The sequence below is a fragment of the Myxine glutinosa genome, chromosome 4 (assembly GCF_964187855.1).
Source record: "Myxine glutinosa chromosome 4, kmMyxGlut1.1, whole genome shotgun sequence".
NCBI classification, from domain to species: Eukaryota; Metazoa; Chordata; class Myxini; order Myxiniformes; family Myxinidae; genus Myxine; species Myxine glutinosa.
This window is the reverse complement of record NC_136264.1, coordinates 125,871,708-125,889,381: the sequence shown is the minus strand read 5'-3', so window position 1 is coordinate 125,889,381 and position 17,674 is coordinate 125,871,708. Positions and strand designations below refer to the sequence as shown.

The 17,674-nt window shown below is 47.8% G+C and overlaps 1 protein-coding gene across 1 annotated transcript in view; it reads left to right on the top strand.

The window, feature by feature from the left end:
• The window catches only part of LOC137418771 (sodium- and chloride-dependent neutral and basic amino acid transporter B(0+)-like), a 193,619-nt gene that overhangs the window by 138,497 nt on the left and 37,448 nt on the right, over nt 1–17,674 (top strand). The window contains exon 11 of the mRNA XM_078776390.1: nt 8,074–8,173. Within this exon, the coding sequence (XP_078632516.1) occupies nt 8,074–8,173 (100 nt within the window). The remainder of the gene's footprint in view (nt 1–8,073; nt 8,174–17,674) is intronic.

Below are 17,674 nucleotides of genomic sequence, written 5' to 3'. Positions count from 1 at the left end.
ACTACGGAAACGCCCTTTGACCTTTATACAACCACAAACGGAGGGAGGAGGGGTGATATTTTACAACAACCTTTTACAACAACATTTTACCACAACAACAAAATAAAAAAACATTCTCATATCCACAACAATATTATATCACCTTAATCTATCAAGATTGTTGAAATGAAGATCAAATAGCTATGTTAAAATATGTTGAAAAAGTCAAAACTTTACATGGGGTGTACTTACTTTTTCACGTGACTGTATTTACGTTTGATTTGCATTCTTCTACTTGGTTTAATGTGATATTTACGTTTTTAAACTTTATTATATGCATATCTACAGGTTTATACAAGAGGTCGGAAAGCAATTGTTTGGTCGCAGTCCATGGTAACAGGTAATAGAGATTATCAGATTAAAATACTGAACAGTGAGAAATTCTATGCTCTTTAAAAAAAACCCATTTAACTCAGGAAAAAGGACTCGTCGGTGAAGGATAAATTCACACGTTTTATTTAAACCAGATTAAAGGCTCATTCTGGAGCTGCCACACACACTTCTCACCACTCACCACTGGCGTAGCGAGGGGGGGGGGGGGTAGGTGGGGGTTGGGACGAACTGGGCGGTCGCCCTGAGTGGCACTTTTAAGTGGCGGCACTTTTGGGCGGCAGCACCTTTGGGCGGCAGCACTTTTGGGTGGTGCCCCCTTGGGCGGCGACACTTTTGAGTTGAGCGGCGGCACTTTTGAGCTGAGCGGCGCCACTTTTGAGCTGGGCGGCGGCACTTTTGAGCTGAGCGGCGGCCCTTTTGAGCTGAGCGGCGCCACTTTTGAGCTGAGCGGCGCCACTTTTGAGCTGAGCGGCGCCACTTTTGAGCTGGGCGGCGGCACTTTTGAGCTGGGCGGTGGCATCTTTGGGTGGCGGCACCTTTGAGCGGCGGCACTTTTGGGCAGTCATATCATACGAAACACCACCAACACCACCCAGAAATGCGTTTTTTTTATGAAACGTTTTTAGCAAATTAAACACTTATTAGCAGTCAGAACTGCTGTTAAGCTCAAATCCAGTGTCTAAATTTTGATATTCGGTTCAGGTTAAGAGTTTGCAGAGCGTATCACATTTTACCTGTTAACCCTGTGCGGAAATTAAATAAAGACATGAACACTGCCCGGAGAAGCCCAGAGACGCCGGAGACACTTCATTAGCAGTCGGAACTGCTGTTAAGCTTAATTCTGCAGTGTAAATTTTGAAAATTGGTTCAGGTTTAGAGTTTGTGGAGCGAAACGCATTTTAGTTGTTAACCGTGTGCGGAAATTAAATAAAGGCACGAACACCACCCGGATAAGTCCGGAGAGTTGTATGAGAGTGGAGGCAGGAGTGTGAGTGGGTAGGAGGGTGGCGGTGTTTATCCGCAAGTTGCAAGTTACAGGTTTGGCATTTGGGCGTGAGAAATTGAATTTCGTAAAGCGTCGACGTGTTTGCAAAGTTCACCGCACCTCAACCGGGGCCCTCAACGAACCGCGGCTGGTTCAGTCGCGTAGACCGCAGACGTATCTATGACCCCCACCATTTTGGGGGGGTACCTGCTACCCTCCATGGAGGTGCCAGAACCCGATAAAGTAGGTGCCGCGATCACAACATCTGCACACTCAGTAAGCCAATGACCATTGAGAAAGGCAGAAAATAAAAGTGTAATTGTACTGTACCTAATTTGATTTGTAATAAAGTTATTTCATTCGGCTTTGTGGTTAATTCAGTATGTGAGTCACGATGGGGCGGAATTTTTGACATCTCGATCATTAAAAAGGCGTCATTTTTCCTCGACGCCACTGTGAGAACACATGCAGACAAATACACAAGACACACCACAGGACTAATAGGCCCTTGGAACAAAACTCTGAAAAAGTAGAACGGCTTGGTCCATGAACCGTGATCCCTTACCGAAGAGGAGAAATATACTTTCGGGCCTAGGAGGACTCCGTTCCATCACCTGAAAGCCACAAATGGAGATAACAATCGACGAGACACACACACACACACACACACACACACACACACACACACACACACACACACACACATAAAGGCAGAAGTTAATTTTTTTGTTCTGGCATACAATGATATACTCTTTTCTAAAGGAGTCAGAAGCAAAAAAATATTGTACACTTGGTCTGGGCTCATACATGTGCTAACACATAGTCATAGACCATATCATAAAGTGAGCGGGTGACACGAGGTGGTGAGGGCAGCACAACAGTCGGGAAAAGAGACATCAGGATATCTGTGGACAAGAGGGGGCTGGGGCAGGGTACGTGGGATAAACAAGATGGATACTACAGGGGATTTCAGGAAAGAAAGCAGGGAATTTGAGGGCGGTGGGTGGATCAATGGGGGTAGAAAATATCAGTGTTTTGGATGGGGGAATATATGAGGTGGTGGTGAACTGCTGTTTTGAAGACCTGGACTCCCTGGAGGGAGGCGTGGGATTGAAGAGAGTGTGGGAGTTTGTTCCAGAGGTGGGGAAAAAGAGGAATGACAGAGTGAAAGCGAGAATTGATGCTCATCCACAGCAAACAAAGTGCTGCAATGAGTCAAGCGGGACCGAGAAAGAATATCAGGACTCGGACACTCAGCTGGTTAAAAGCCACTGTTTCACTACCCAAACACGGCTGATATGAAGGCCAAGAGGTACACACACTCACCCCCAAGCTGGCTAGATCCCGACTCGACTATAAACTGTCACCCCGGTGTTTCACAGCCAGGATGATTCATCAATGTTTGTGTTCCTTGTATGGATGTTAAACCAGCGTCCCATCTGCCGGCATTTGTTGGTGGATGTTAGAGATCCCACCGTGTCGTTCACGAGTAGGCAAGCTATTTGCCAGCACCCTGACATAATTCAAAATTCCTGCTGTAACCTACAGAGGGCACGTTAACCTGTGCCCTCAGCCAATGATGCTACCCCGCAGCCTTGCACTGCATACACAAGAAGAGGAAGACTACCCAAATAACCTCTGTTCTTCCTGGCATCCTCACTCCAAATCGCTCTCTGCCTCGAATGTCGTGCTGTGACCCTACTTTGATAGCTTCTATCTATGTCTCTTGTTCAAGGTTACATCGATCGAAGGATCATGACAGATTTTACACATACAATGCCTCTAGAAAGTCTACACCCCCTTTCAAATTTTTCACCTTTTGTTCCTTTACCCTGGAATTAAAATGCATTAAATCAGACTTTTTCCACCTTTATTAACGCACAGGTTGTAAACCTGGTGCGTTATAGCGTTTGCCTGGGAATTTCTGTCTCTCCAAAAGTGAAGCTAGTTTCTGTCGCTCATTTCTGTCGCTCAGATGTGTAAACAGTTTCTGTCGCTCAGATGTGTAAACATGACGTCATCAAATCTATATTTAGGCTAACCATGGGCTACCCCTTTGGCTGGTACGCGGCCGCTCGCTAGTACATAATGTGAATACATTTCGTGAAAAGTACATAATGTGAATACTAGTAGCAATTTTACAAAAACCATGGCATAATTTCAAATCTTGACCCGAGATGATAATTATGCTACATCATTATGCTGCCGGTTCTGCTGCGAACTACTTCACCATGGAAAGTACCATATGAATAATAATTTCCATGTGCCAACCTGGGCGGAATCCAAGTGGATTCACTTGTTTACACATCGTAACCCACAACTTCCAAGTGAAAAACAAATTCTACAAATTTCTGAAAATTATTTTTAAAAAATACAAAACTACAATATCTTGGTTGGATAAGTGTCCACACCCCTGAGTTAATATTTGGTGGAAGCACCTTTGACATCAATTACAGCTGTGAGTCTGTTGGGATAGGTCTCCACCAACTTTGCACACCTTGACTGAGCAATATTTGCCCATTCTTCTGTACAAAACTGAAGCTCATTCAAGTTGCTTGGGGAGCGTTGATGGACAGCAATCTTCAAGTCGTGGCACAGATATTCGATTGGATGTAGGTTGAGGCTCTGACTCAAGGACATTTATCGTTTTGTTCCTTAGCCACGCCAGTGCAGCTTTGCTCTGTGCTTCAGGTGGTTGTCATGCTGAAAGGTCCCTGCTGATGAGAAACATCCCCATAACATGATGCAGCCACCACCATGCTTCACAGTCGGGATGGTGTTCTTTGGGTGATGTGCTGTGTTGGGTTTGCACCAAACATAACATTTTGCATTTCGGTCAGAAAGTTCCATCTTGGTTTCATCAGACCACAAAACGTTTTGCCTCATGGCTTCGGAATCTCTGGAGTAGTTTTTTGCATACCTCGAACAGGACTCAAGGTGGGCTTTTTGAGTAATGGCTTCCTTCTTGCCACCCTACCGTACAGGCCAGACTTGTGGAATACTTGGGATATTGTTGTCACATGCACACAGTGACCAATCTTTGCCATAAAGGCCTGTAGCTCTTTCATAGTTGCCATTGGCCTCTTGGTGGCCTTTCTGATCAGTCTCCTCCTTGCTTGGTCATCCAGTTTGGAGGGTCGGCCTGATCTCGTCAGGGTCTTGGTGGTACCAGTCAAGCCTTACACTTCCATACAGCTTCCACTTCTTTATGATTGTCTTGACTGTGTTCCAAGGGAAATTCAAGGAACCACCTTCAGAGGCCATTTTCCCCCACAGAGTGGAGGTTGGCCTTTTTTGGGCACCGTGGTCCCCTTTTTTGAAGCGATGTTTTACGGCCGGATGCCCTTCCTGGCGCCAACCCTGTTAGTCGCCTCTTTTTTTTTCTTTTTTTTTTCTTTTTTTTTATATACTGAATCGAGGCTCGTGAAAGAGCTAACATTTACTTCACAAACAAATCAACCAGACAAACAAAATATATAAAGAGGGAGCGGAAGACAAGATGGGGAGGGAAGGGGAAGCACACAAACACAACATTTGAGAGCAGGGAGATGTGTGGGAGGGAGAGGGCTTGGGGGTGGGGAGGAGGCGTGGGAAAGCGGGGGGGGGGGGGGTGGGAGAAGTATAAAACAAGGACACCAAGGACTTCCAGGACAGAAGTTGGTATTTCAAAAAAGTGGATTGGGGTGAAATTAGCGGGGGTAGAAAAGATCAAGGTTTTGGATGAGGGAAGATAAGAGATGGTGGTGAACAGCTGTTTTGAAGACCTGGAGGGTGGAGTGGGATTGAAGAGAGTGAGGGAGTTTGTTCCAGAGGCAGGAGAAAAGAGGGATGAAGGAGTGAAGGTGAGCAGAGAGTCTTGATTTTGGCAGTTTAACCATAAGAGGGTTGCAGGCAGATCTTGTGCGACCTGTAGGAATATTTGCGGAACAGAGCCCAGAGAGAGCTGGGGGGGGCAAGGCCAGAGAGGAGTCGGTAGAAGACGGAAAGACCACCAACCTGCCTGTGGTGAGTGAGTGAGAGGCCCTTGGAGTTAGCTTCATCGCGGGAGATTCCAATGATTCTGAACGCTTTGGTTTCAACAGCGTGAAGACGAGCTTGGTGTGAGGCAGGAGCACCGGCCCAGATTGGAGAGCAGTATTCCATTGAGCTGTGGATGAAAGCCTTGTATGTGGTGAGGAGCTCAGGTGTGCCAAGGAAGGACTTCGCACGACGGAGGATGCCAGTCGGCGACTGGCTTTGGAGGCCAGATTTGAAATGTGGTTTTCCCAGGAAAGATCATGGCAGATAGTGAAACCCAAAAGCTTGAGTGACAGAACTTCTTGGAGAGGATTATTCAGAAAGTGGATGGGAGGGTTGTCCAGTCCGTCTTTTCCGAGAGACATCGTAAGAGTGTGAGATTTGTCAGGATTGAAAGACATGTTCCATTTGTTTGCCCAGTCTGTGATTTTGTCCAGGTCTGCAGAGGGTGAGGAGGCTGCAGACTGCCGATCTGAGGGATGAAGAATGGAGCGACAGAGAGTAGAGTCATCAGCAAAGAGATAGAGAGGATTTTCAAGAGAGTCAGAGACATCATTGATGAAGACCAGAAAAAGCACAGGGCCCAGAACACTGCCTTGGGGAACTCCAGACTGAACAGGAAGAGGAGATGAGAGAAACCCATTCAGGGCCACACGTTGACTATGACTAGAGAGGAAGTCCGCCAGCCATGCGTGGAGATTTCCATGGATACCAAAAGAGGAGAGTTTGGTGAGCAGAGCGGGGTGCCAGACCGTATCGAAGGCACGTGATATGTCAAGGGAGACAGCTCTAATTTCCTGTTTGGCATTGAGGACCTCCATCCATTGTTGAGAAAGCAGAAGCAGCATGTCCAGAGTAGAGTGACCAGGTCGGAAACCAAATTGATGATCAGAGATCAAGCCATTTGATAAGAGGAAAGATTTCATATCTGAAGCAATGATGGATTCCATGACTTTGCTGATAATTGGGAGAAGGCTGATTGGTCTGTAGTTGCTGGGATCTGTTTTTGCACCTTTTTGTGCAAAGCCATGATGTTGGCAGATTTCCAAGCAGATGGCAGATGACCTTGAGCAAAAGAGAGGGTGAAGAGAACAGAGAGAGGGTGAGATAGAGCGGAAGAACAGGATTTTAAGACCCGTGGGCTGATGCCGTCAGGTCCAGTTGCAGAATCAGAGTCGAGGGTTGACAGAAACTTTTCCACCTTGTCAGGAGGAAAGGACACAGAGTCCAGGAGCAGCTGGGTACGACTGGGTATGGTGGGTACAGAGGGATGGGTTTGGGACACAAGATTTAGAGGCAAACACAGAGTTGAGGCATTCAGCTTTTTCACGTTCGGCTTTTCGTGCGGCTTTTCATTCAGCTTTTCACTTTTTCACGTGCGTTTCACTTTTTCACCTCTTGCGACACATAGGGAATTCCCAGTGAACTGGTACTCAATTTGCCGACGTCAGAAGGATGACAGGCTGACTCAAACCCCCTGGTGTTAATTCAACGATCGACCGGGATTCTAACCCAGGATCCTCAGATCCCAAGCCGGCACCCGAACCGCTAAGCCAACACCAGGCTGCCAAGGGATATTCAAGGCCCTACCCAGCACTACCTAGCAAAGGAAACCTACAGGAACAGCTGGTGTTACTCTGAAATAATCAGAATTACTCCAATTTAACACAGGTGGAGGCTTTTTAACTTGGTGTGTGATTTTGAAGGTGAATGGTTCCACCTGAGCTAATTTACAATTGCTATTATAAGGGGGATGGACACTTATCGAACTAATATATGATAGTTTTGTATTTTTTATTAATTTACTGAAATTTGTAGAATTAGTTTTTCACTTGGAAGTTGTGGGTTACGACGTGTGAATCTAGGTGGGAAAAGTCTGATTTAATGCATTTTAATTCAGGTTATAAGGCAACAAAAGGTGAAAATGTTGAAAGGGAGTATAGACTTTCTTTTGGCACTATATATATATATACCACATGCACAACAAATACATTAGTGGACATCAGTGTACTTTTACATGAATTACAAGAACTTTCAGTGACAAACATTCATGAAATGTGGGATAAGAACCCAGGTTCCCTACATCACAAGCCATGGGTTCATCTTCTTCTTTCTTATGTAGCACATGGCTATGGGTAGCATCATTGACTTGGGGTGCAGCTGTGCCGCTGAACCATGGGTTAGATGGGTATACCAATGGGCCAATCCAACTTTTTAAACTAACAATCTGCCTGATCGTCGCCATTTTAATTCCAATATCGCCATTTTACCTCTCCAACCCCCAACGCCCCTTCCCACGCCTCCTCCCCCCAAGCCCTCTCCCTCCTACAGATCTCCCGATGTCCCTACTCTCAAATGTTGAACTTGTGTGCTTCCACCTCTCCCCATCTTGTCTCCAGCTCCCTTTATTTCGTCTTATGTGTCCGTTTGTTTTTTGTTTTTTTTTGTCATTAATGTTAGCTCTTACATGAGCCTCGATCTTGTATCCAAAAAAAGAAAATACTTATACAAGAGAAGATTGCATAGAAATCTCATGTGGAAGTTCAAGGGAAGAAAAGCTAATAGGAGAATCGAGTACATTTTGAGAATTGCTTGCAGCAAATAACTGACAATTGTGCGTATGACTAATATGAGTGATGACTTGTGGATCTTATGACTGCATTACTTCCTCCTCCCCCAATCCTACTCTTAAAACGCAGGCGGGGATTTACTGGATAAATCTTATCGACTACTTCTCCTTGGGCTGGGGTATGCTTCTCACAGCTGCATTGGAGCTTGTTGGAATTATGTGGATTTATGGTGAGTACTGCAATTACTGCAATTACTGCAATTACTGCAATTACTCATTTAGTGTGATGACCAAGAGGCATGGAGAATGTTGGGGGTTAAACAAATCGAGTGTTCTGGTCCAACCAATCTTCCATGACCAATAGATGTCAACATAACTGTTTTTACCAAATGAGTGCAGCAGTTATGGATCTAATGAGTCGAATTGCTAGACTCAAGCAATGTGGTCGAAATCAAGCACTGGATAGCAAAAGGAAGAAGATAAGTCAATAGTTTGGTGAAGTGGTAATGGAAATGTGGATTTGGGAGATGTAATGGGTCGAAACAAATTGTTTCGTTTAGTCAGCATTATAGTCCAAAGAACCAACATCATCTCAAGTTCGAGTTCCCTCACATAACGGTAGAGTAAAATGTCCCCTTACCGACCTTAATGAATGACATTAGGATCAAACAGATTTTGTTAACTGGAATTCTTTGATTGAGACCTCAGTCCTCACAACATGCATTACCTCATCTGCCATATAAAACACAATTTCAATTTGTATGTTTGTGCAGATGTCTGTCCTCCGTTAGCAGGATGATTTCAGTTGGGTTTCAAAGGGCAATGTTTTAACACGAATGTGTGTTCACTACGGCCTATTTTTGTGGATAAAACAAACGTGAAAAACATTTTCCATTAAAGAATAATTATGTTTCTTATATTGGAAATGTAGACGGTGGCTTGCAAACCGCGCCTCAAGGGCGGTGTACAGAAACGTTTTTTTGTTTGTTTTTGTTTTTTAAACAATAAATACAAGGCGCAGGGTGGTGAAATTAGCTGCACATGATGGGCAACATGCACAGAGTAAAACGAGTGGTCACTTACGTCCGTAGGATGTCTAATAAATAAAGATATAAGCATACCTGACACGAGGCCGAGGCTTCACTCTTTGGCACGCTCACGATGCTGCATTTTTGACAAGCTTTTTACTCGTTAGATATTAAATAATATACTACTATTACTACTAATACTACTACTATTATTTCTACCTGGAGAGGGTAGATCTGCCCACGTCTTTTCAAGAACTGTTTGGCCAGGCCTGACATTAAAATGGAACCGGGTGTGGAAGAATGTTATTAATTTGTCCTCCATTTAATCGTGGTTTACATGAAGCATTTATTTCCTCTTAGGAGAGGGAGAAAAGCATGGTATGACTTTCATGACAGCAGAAATACACGGATACTCAAAACACATCTTTAGTTTAGAGAAGGTGGTTATTTGAGTTTGAAGTTGCAAGGCAGGAGGCTGGGAGGAGGAGGGTGGTGAAGGAGGCAAGGGGGGGGGCCTTGTGGAGATATTGACATCACAAAGTTGGGCTCCCATGATCCAGCCAATATGGAGACCTCCAGTTTCTTACTGAGACAACAACATTATCCAAGGCCCGAATTTCCCAGATATTAGATTGTAAACATGCAGTTCTCTCTCTGTAAGCCTCCACCCAGCTGTCTGAAATCAAAGGAAGACAGCCTTGAGGCTTTGCTGCCTGGCATGAGAGCATAATAGACATGTTCTCACCCCATCTGATTACAGTGTGTAGAATTTAAAATTCATTTCGCATGATATGTTCTCCAATAGTTGATCTAACCCAATATATCTTAAAAGGTTGCCTTTTAAAGGGAACACCTTTAGTTGTTAATAATGAACCTGTAGGGGTTACCCCATTGAGGCATAATCCACAGACACAGGACCAGTGGGGCTATTGATGGTATGGGCGTGGCGTGCGCTCAGTTGTTGGAGCCACACCCCCTCAAGAGTGATTTGAGTTATAAAAGATGCATGAGTTCCGGTCGGGTTTTAGTTCTGTTGGAATAAATGAGGTTTGAGCAAGCCAAGAAGTGTCTCGCCCTCTCGTTGTCCTCAACTCCTACATTGGTGACCCCGTCTTGCTCTTGGACGTTTTCGGAGCTTCAAAAGAACATGGCGACAAGTGCAGTTTCGATTAAACTGCCGGAGTTTTGGGAACGACAAGCTGCCGTTTGGTTCGCACAAGCTGAGGCCCAATTCGCCATTCAGAGCATTTCTGCTGACGACACGAAGTATTATTATGTCGTGTCTGCGCTCAGCGACTCCACTGCGACCAGAGTGGTGAGCCTTCTCCAGGATCCTCCGAAGGGGGGCGGCAAGTACAAGACGCTAAAGGCGCCGCTGCTCGAAACCTTCGAGCTCACTGAGTCCGAGAGCATGCCAGCTACTTTCTCTACCCAGGGTAGGCGACTCCAAGCCGCCGGAGCTGATGGACCACATGTTGTCTCTCCTGGGCAGCCACCGACCATGTTTCCTCTTCAGGGAGCTGTTCCTGCAGCAGCTGCCAGGACAGGTACGGTCAGCCTTGGCCAACTCGCCCGTTAAGGATTTCCGCGCCCTGGCCAGGGAAGCAGACAAGTTTTTCTCCGCCAGACAGCAATGTAGTGCGGCTGCATGGGACCCCGGCCCCGTCGAGCCTACGCCGCTGATGGACACCGTTGCGGCCGCCATAATGGCCCAGCGGCGGAAGGCCCCAGGCTTGTGCTTTTGCCACGCAAGGTTTGGGCCCAAGGCCAAGGCATGCCGCCCACCCTGCAGCTTCAGGGAGTTGGGAAACGGTGTGGCCGGCGCTCGTTAACTGCCATGAGCATCAGCCGTTCGGGCAGTTTGTTGTTAATTTCGGACACCGACTTCGGACGTCGTTTCCTCTGCGACACAGGTGCCCAGGTGAGCGTTCTGCCTGCGTCGGCATTGGACCAGGAGGCCAGGAGTCAAGGCCCCACCCTGGAAGCCGCCAACGGCAGTGCTATTCAGACTTTTGGCAAACGGACCGTGGCACTGTGCTTTGACGGGCAGCGGTTTATATGGGATTTTGTCATGGCGAGGGACCCCCTTGCTGGGCGCTGATTTCATCTGTGCCAACGGCCTATTGGTGGATGTTAAAAATCGGTGGCTCATTAATCCGGAGACATTCAGTTCTCTTCCATGCTCGCTGAGCAGGTCCGCCTCGACGAGGCTTGCTTGCACGCTCTCGACCTCTGATGAGTTCGCCCGCCTCCTCACCGAGTTCCTGGCCCTTACACGGCCCACCTTTTCGGCCGTTGTTGTCAGACACGGGGTGGAGCATCACATTCCGACCACCGGCCCGTCTTTCTACGCCCGGGCTCGACGCCTCGACCTGGGGAAACTCGCTATTGCAAAGGCGGAGTTCGACACGTTGGAGCGCCTTGGCATCATGCGACGGTCCGACTGCCCGTGGGCCTCGCCTCTCCACATTGCGTCGGGTGGCAGTTTTTTTTTTTTGTTTGTTTGTTTTTAATACTGAATCGAGGCTCGTGAAAGAGCTGACAACCGCGAGGGAAAGACAGTACAGGGGGACCACGACGGAAAGAGTACAGGGGGACCATGAGGGAAAGACAGCACAGGGGGACCATGAGGGAAAGACAGTACAGGGGGACTGCAAGGGAAAGACAGTACAGGGGGACCACGAGGGAAAGACAGCACAGGGGGACCACGAGGGAAACACAGTACAGGGGGACCGTGAGGGAAAGACAGCACAGGGGGACCACGAGGGAAACACAGTACAGGGGGACCGTGAGGGAAAGACAGTACAGGGGGACCGTGAGGGAAAGACAGCACAGGGGGACCACGAGGGAAAGACAGCACAGGGGGACCGCGAGGGAAAGACAGTACAGGGGGACCACGAGGGAAAGACAGCACAGGGGGACCGCGAGGGAAAGAAAAGGTTGGCGCCTGTGCGGGGATTACTGCCGCCTTAACGATGCCACTACTCCTGACTGCTACCCAATCCCGCACATCCAGAATTTGTCTGCCCGCTTGGCCGGTAAAGTTTTTTTTGTTTGTTTTTTTTTCTAAGGTGGACTTCGTTCGTGGTTACCACCAGGTCCCCGTCCGGCCGCAGGATGTTCCTAAGACTGCGGTGATTACACCGTTCGGGCTTTTCAAATTCCCCCGTATGCCTTTTGGGCTCGAATGCGGCCCAGTCTTTCCAGTGCCTGATGGACAGCGTGTTGCGGGATTTGCTGTTTCTGTTCGTCTACCTGGACGATATCCTCATCACCAGCGCCTCCAGGACAGAGCACATGCTTCACCTCCGAGCGCTCTTTGGACGCCTCAGTCAGCATGGCCTGATCATTAACCCAGCCAAGTGCTTGTTCGGGGTTGCCTTAATTGACTTTCTCGGCCACCGCATCACAAGGGAGGGGGCCGTCCCACTGCCGTCTAAAGTGGAGGCTTGGAAGGGTTTGCCACGCCCCCTCAGCCCTCAAGGCCCTGCAGGAGTTTTTGGGCATGGTGAACTTTTACCATCGTTTCGTGCCCCTGGCGGCCCAGCTGATGCGGCCCCTTTATGAGGCCCTAAAGGGCAAGCCTACCAAACGTGCCTTTGACTGGACCGAGGAGATGGCCAAGGCTTTCACGGATGCTAAAATGGCCCTCACCAGCGCAACCATGCTGGCACATCCATCGCCCGACGCACTGATTGCTCTCACCATGGACGCTTCGGACTACGCGGTTCGCGCCGTGCACGAGCAGTGGGTTAACGGGGCCTGGCAGCTGCTTGCTTTTTTTTAGCCGGCAGCTCTGCCATAACGAACGAAAGTACAGTACCTTCGATTGTGAGCTCCTAGGCTTCTACCTAGCTGTCTGACACTTCCGTTACCTGTTGGAAGCCCGCCTGGTCACGGCGTTTGTGGACAACAAGCCCATGATTTTTGCCATGGCCAAGGTCTCGGAGCCGTGGTCTGCCTGTCAACAATGCCAGCTCTCCTTCGTTTCCGAGTTCACGATGGACATCCAATATGTTGCTGGGAAGGATAATACAGTCGCCGATTGTCTCTCCCAGTCCATAGCTAGCGCGGTTCACCTTGGCATCGACTATGTCCGCATGGCGGCCGATCAGATCGCCGACCCGGATGTCCAGGCCTGCAGGGCGGCAGTCACGGGGCTTCGACTGTATGATGTGCCATTCAAGGACACGGGCCCCATGCTACTGTTCGACGTATCTTTGGGACAGCCTCGCCCCGTCGTACCCACCAGCTGGAGATGGCTGGTGTTCGATGCCATCCACGGTCTTTCTCACCCGTGCAGGAAGGCATTGCAAAAGTTGGTGGCGGTAAAGTTCGTTTGGCACGGGCTCAGGAAAGATGTGCGCGACTGGGCCAACACCTGCGGCGAGTGCCAACGCTCGAAGGTGCATCGCCATACCCAGGCCCCATTGGTGCCACTTGAAGTGCCCGAGCGACGGTTTGACCATGTTAACATGGACCTGGTAGGGCCCCTCCACCCTTCGCGGGGATTCACCCACCTCCTCACGATGGTCGATAGGACCACCAGGTGGCCAGAAGCCATCCCGCTCACATCTACGATGTCCGCCGATGTGGCCTGGGCATTCATCGGCACTTGGGTTGCCCGTTTTGGCGCCCCCTCAGACATCTCTTCAGATGGGGCCCCAGTTCACTTCAGAGCTCTAGGGTGCTGTAGCCCAGGGGTTGGGGGTAAAGCTCCATCACACCACTGCATTTCATCCCCAGGCTAATGGATAGTGTGAGAGTTTCCATCGCTCTATGAAAGCTGCTCTCAGGGCCAGCCTCCGGGATGACTGTTGGGCCGACAGACTCCCATGGGTCATGTTGCGCCTCAGGACAGCCCCTAAGGAAGACCTCCAGTCCTCATCCACTGAGCTCGTCTATGGCCAGCCGCTGCGGTTCCCGGGGAGTTCATGCCTGATGCCACAAGCCCCTGGTTCGCTGCCCGTCAGTGGTCGGTTCTCTGGGAGAATGCGAAGATGTTTGCACCAGTGCCCACATCTCAACATGGTTTGCCTCAGGCCCACGTCCCGCCGGATCTACGTACAGTGGAGTACGTCTTTGTTCGCCATGACGCACACCGTGGGCCGCTTCGGCCGCCTTATGACGGGCCTTTCCGGAGGCCGGGGACAAGTCCTTCATGGTCGACATCGGCGGCAAACCGGACCACCTTTCGGTGAACTGCCTCAAGCCGGCTCACGTGGACCTAGACCAGCCCCCTCTGTTGGCTCAACCCCCACGGTGGGTAATGCCCCCGGTTGGCCTGCTTACCACCAAGCCGCTAACAGTCCCTGCTCGGGTCATCAGGGGTCATTTCGGCTGGGTGGTTAAGGCCCCCCGAAAACTGACATTGCCCGTGCGAGTGAATTCTGGGGGGGCGCATGTGGGGGTTACCCCATTGAGGCATAATCCACAGGCACGGGACCAGTGGGGCTATTGATGGTATGGGCGTGGCGTGCGCTCGGTTGTTGGAGCCATGCCCCCTTAAGAGTGATTTGAGTGACAAAAGATGCATGAGTTCCGGTCGGGTTTTAGTTCTGTTGGAATAAAGGGGCTTTGAGCAAGCCAAGAAGTGTCTCGCCCTCTCGTTGTCCGCAACTCCTACAACCCCCCCCCCCCCCCCCCCCCCCACACACACACACACACACACCCCTCTCCCCCAGACTTCCTGCAGCAAATTGACTTTTATTAAACTAGCTGCAAATGACTTTTAAACTTGGTTTTATCTACAACCGAGCTGGACACAAGCTTTGATCAATAGTTAAGATTATATTTACCCACACAGGTTATGCAGGAATTCGTAACTTGTTTCTGGGTACAGGCGGTAACTTGCCTACTCTTCGTGAAAGGCATCTGGGATCTTTAATATCCACCAACTCATGCTAGCAGATGGGACACCCAACTTAATGTCCATTCAAGGAATGACATACTTTATAATGCCTGCATAATAATGCGTTATAATGCTCAGCCTCCGTAGCACCAATCTGATGATGCATACAGTCAGACCACGAATTAAACTCAGACTCGACAGTTGAAGGGTAAGTGTGCTCCCTCTGTATTATCCTATTGGACTGCACTAAGGAATCTAATGGTCGCTAGCAAATACAGTCAAATGATAACCGGCTTAATTTCTCACTCGAAGTACAATATATGGCGTATTGCCAAACCCTGCTTCCAAATCGATTGGAAAATTTGGAATCAAATCTTATTTCCTCTGACAGAAATTGATTTTGGCATGATTGCACCCAATCTTCAACATGTGAAGTGTGTAGTCATTGTATCTGTTTTATTTGTAAAGGACACAAATAGGCCTCATGGACCACATGGTTCATTTGATATTTACTCTTGTCTGAACGAATTAAGTACTTTGGCCTTTGCTTCACACTTTGATGAAGAAGAGATTAATCGTGGTATCTATGATCTATTTATATAATCTGAAGTGTAGTGTCTGCCCTTGCGTTCAGCTGTCTCACGTTTTCGGCAGACGCTGTTTGAAAGGCCCTGCACACAGGCAAAGCTCAACATTCAACCAGAAGAAATGCACGACTCCAAACGAGATATATTTTTAAATATACGAGAAATGCAACATAGAATCGCAGTTTGGTTATTAAAATTCCATCAGGATATGACCTGGGCTTTCAGGATGGCCTCAAGGTCTGCACACTTGCCTCTTAGCTGTCCGGCCTGGGTTCAAATCTCAGCCCAGCTATAAACGGTCATCCTGTTGTTTCACAGAATGGGTGAATCATCAATGTTTGGGCCATCCCTCCGATGGACATTAAACTGGATGTCCCACGATTCATATCTACCGACATTAATTGGTGGGCTTTGAAGATCCCCACTTTGTCCTTCGTGAAGAGTGGGTGAGCTATCGGTGGCACATTGGCCAAGTTATAAATTCCTGCTGGAAAATCAATGGCATACCACCCAGTATAATTCCCTTGCTCAGGAAGCTGCTTCGGCGGAACCGATGCTCTCTAAAGAGTATAGTGCATCAAATATCAAATAAAAGCAACGACTGAATAGCGGAAGCGAAAATGAAATGAGTAAAACGACACTGTTCGATGTCGTGAGTCGTCCGATATGCCTCTGCCCAAATATTGCATCATTATACATACTTGTACCAAGTTTGATTTAAATCTTTTCAGCTGTTCTCAAGTATCACATTTTTACCTAACATGACCTCTGACCTATTGATCCAATAATATATTCTGTTTTTCTTTACATCATTATACATACTTGTACCAAGTTTGACTTAGTTGCCTTCAGCCGTTCTTAAGTTATTGTGGTAACAAAAACCTATTACAGACTCTGACCATTGACCTTTCACCTCTTGATGTCCAAATCTAATCGGTTCATATTTGTGGAGATATTGGTGGGACCATTTTTTTCATGTGCACACAGCAACAAGCGTAGCAATCACAAAGCCAGCACCAAAGAGGGGAAATATGCGTCAAGAGCCCGGACCAAGAGTGAGACAGGGAATGCAAATGCATCCGTTCGGAGAGAGAGAGACAGAGACAGAGACAGAGACAGACACACGGTGGTGCTTCGCGTTTTGTTCCTTGTGCTGGAATGTTCGACGATAACATCGCACTCAACAATTGTGCTGCACCATCGCATCGCTCCGCCGTTCTTTAACCAATCGGTCTTCGGGGCGTGGCCTCACGGCCACTCTTGGTGCCCATCGAGAAGATTCAAGCTGGGTGGTGTCAGTGGTAGTGTCCGGATCCGGTCAGTGATCCCGTTATGTAATTTAGGCGCTGATCGCGTGGCAGGTGGTGTAAGTGTTAAAAGAACAAAGGGAAAACTACAGAGGCATTTACACACAGGAAATCTACCATTATACCCTAACTATTGAACATAGCTCCACCCCTTGCCATGGAGAACGATAATGCTTACACGGACATCCGGGCCTGACTTAATTACAGGAAGGTTTCTCTTCCAGACATTCAGAGCACACTACTCTATACAATCCTATCTGGACTAATGTATTTCATTACCTACCCCCGTAAACGTAAAAATATGTTATGATCCATATTAGAATGCCCTTTCACTTTTACGAGTGGGAGGAGGGGAGGACAGAGTTGGGGTTCCGGTGGTGGTGGGGGAGAGCAAAGATGGGACAGAGTTGGGAGGGGGAGGTTGAGAGTACTTGGTCACATTTTGCACGTCCGCGGATGTTCCACAGGTACCTGCTAGTATTTGATAATACTGTTATAAGATAACGTTAAATTTTAATTTTGAAGCAATTGGCAGGGTGACCTCATTTTGCTACTACCCCTCACAACCTTGTGATTTGCTGATTAAAATTAGATCATAAAAGGTTGCTATGGGTGATAGAGTGGAATAGCATTTTACTTAAACGCATGAAGGTGTTTTTATAGGTTTATTCAAAAATTGTGCTGTGAATGTTGTTCAAACTTTGCCTCTTTGGTGTTCCGATTTGATCTCTTCCATTGTGATGATGAGATCTCTCAGTCAAATCTCATATAATGTTGTTTTCTACCAATGTCCTAGTAATTCATGTAAATAGATAGTGGCCTAAAATTGTTGTCATGCATGTCATAATGTATGTGCACGAGGTCCTTCAGGAAGCCTTAAATATTTAATTTGTTATCACTAACAGATAGCCTGACTTTTTTGTTGTTCAGGTTTCCTTATTATTGTTTGTCCTTGCAG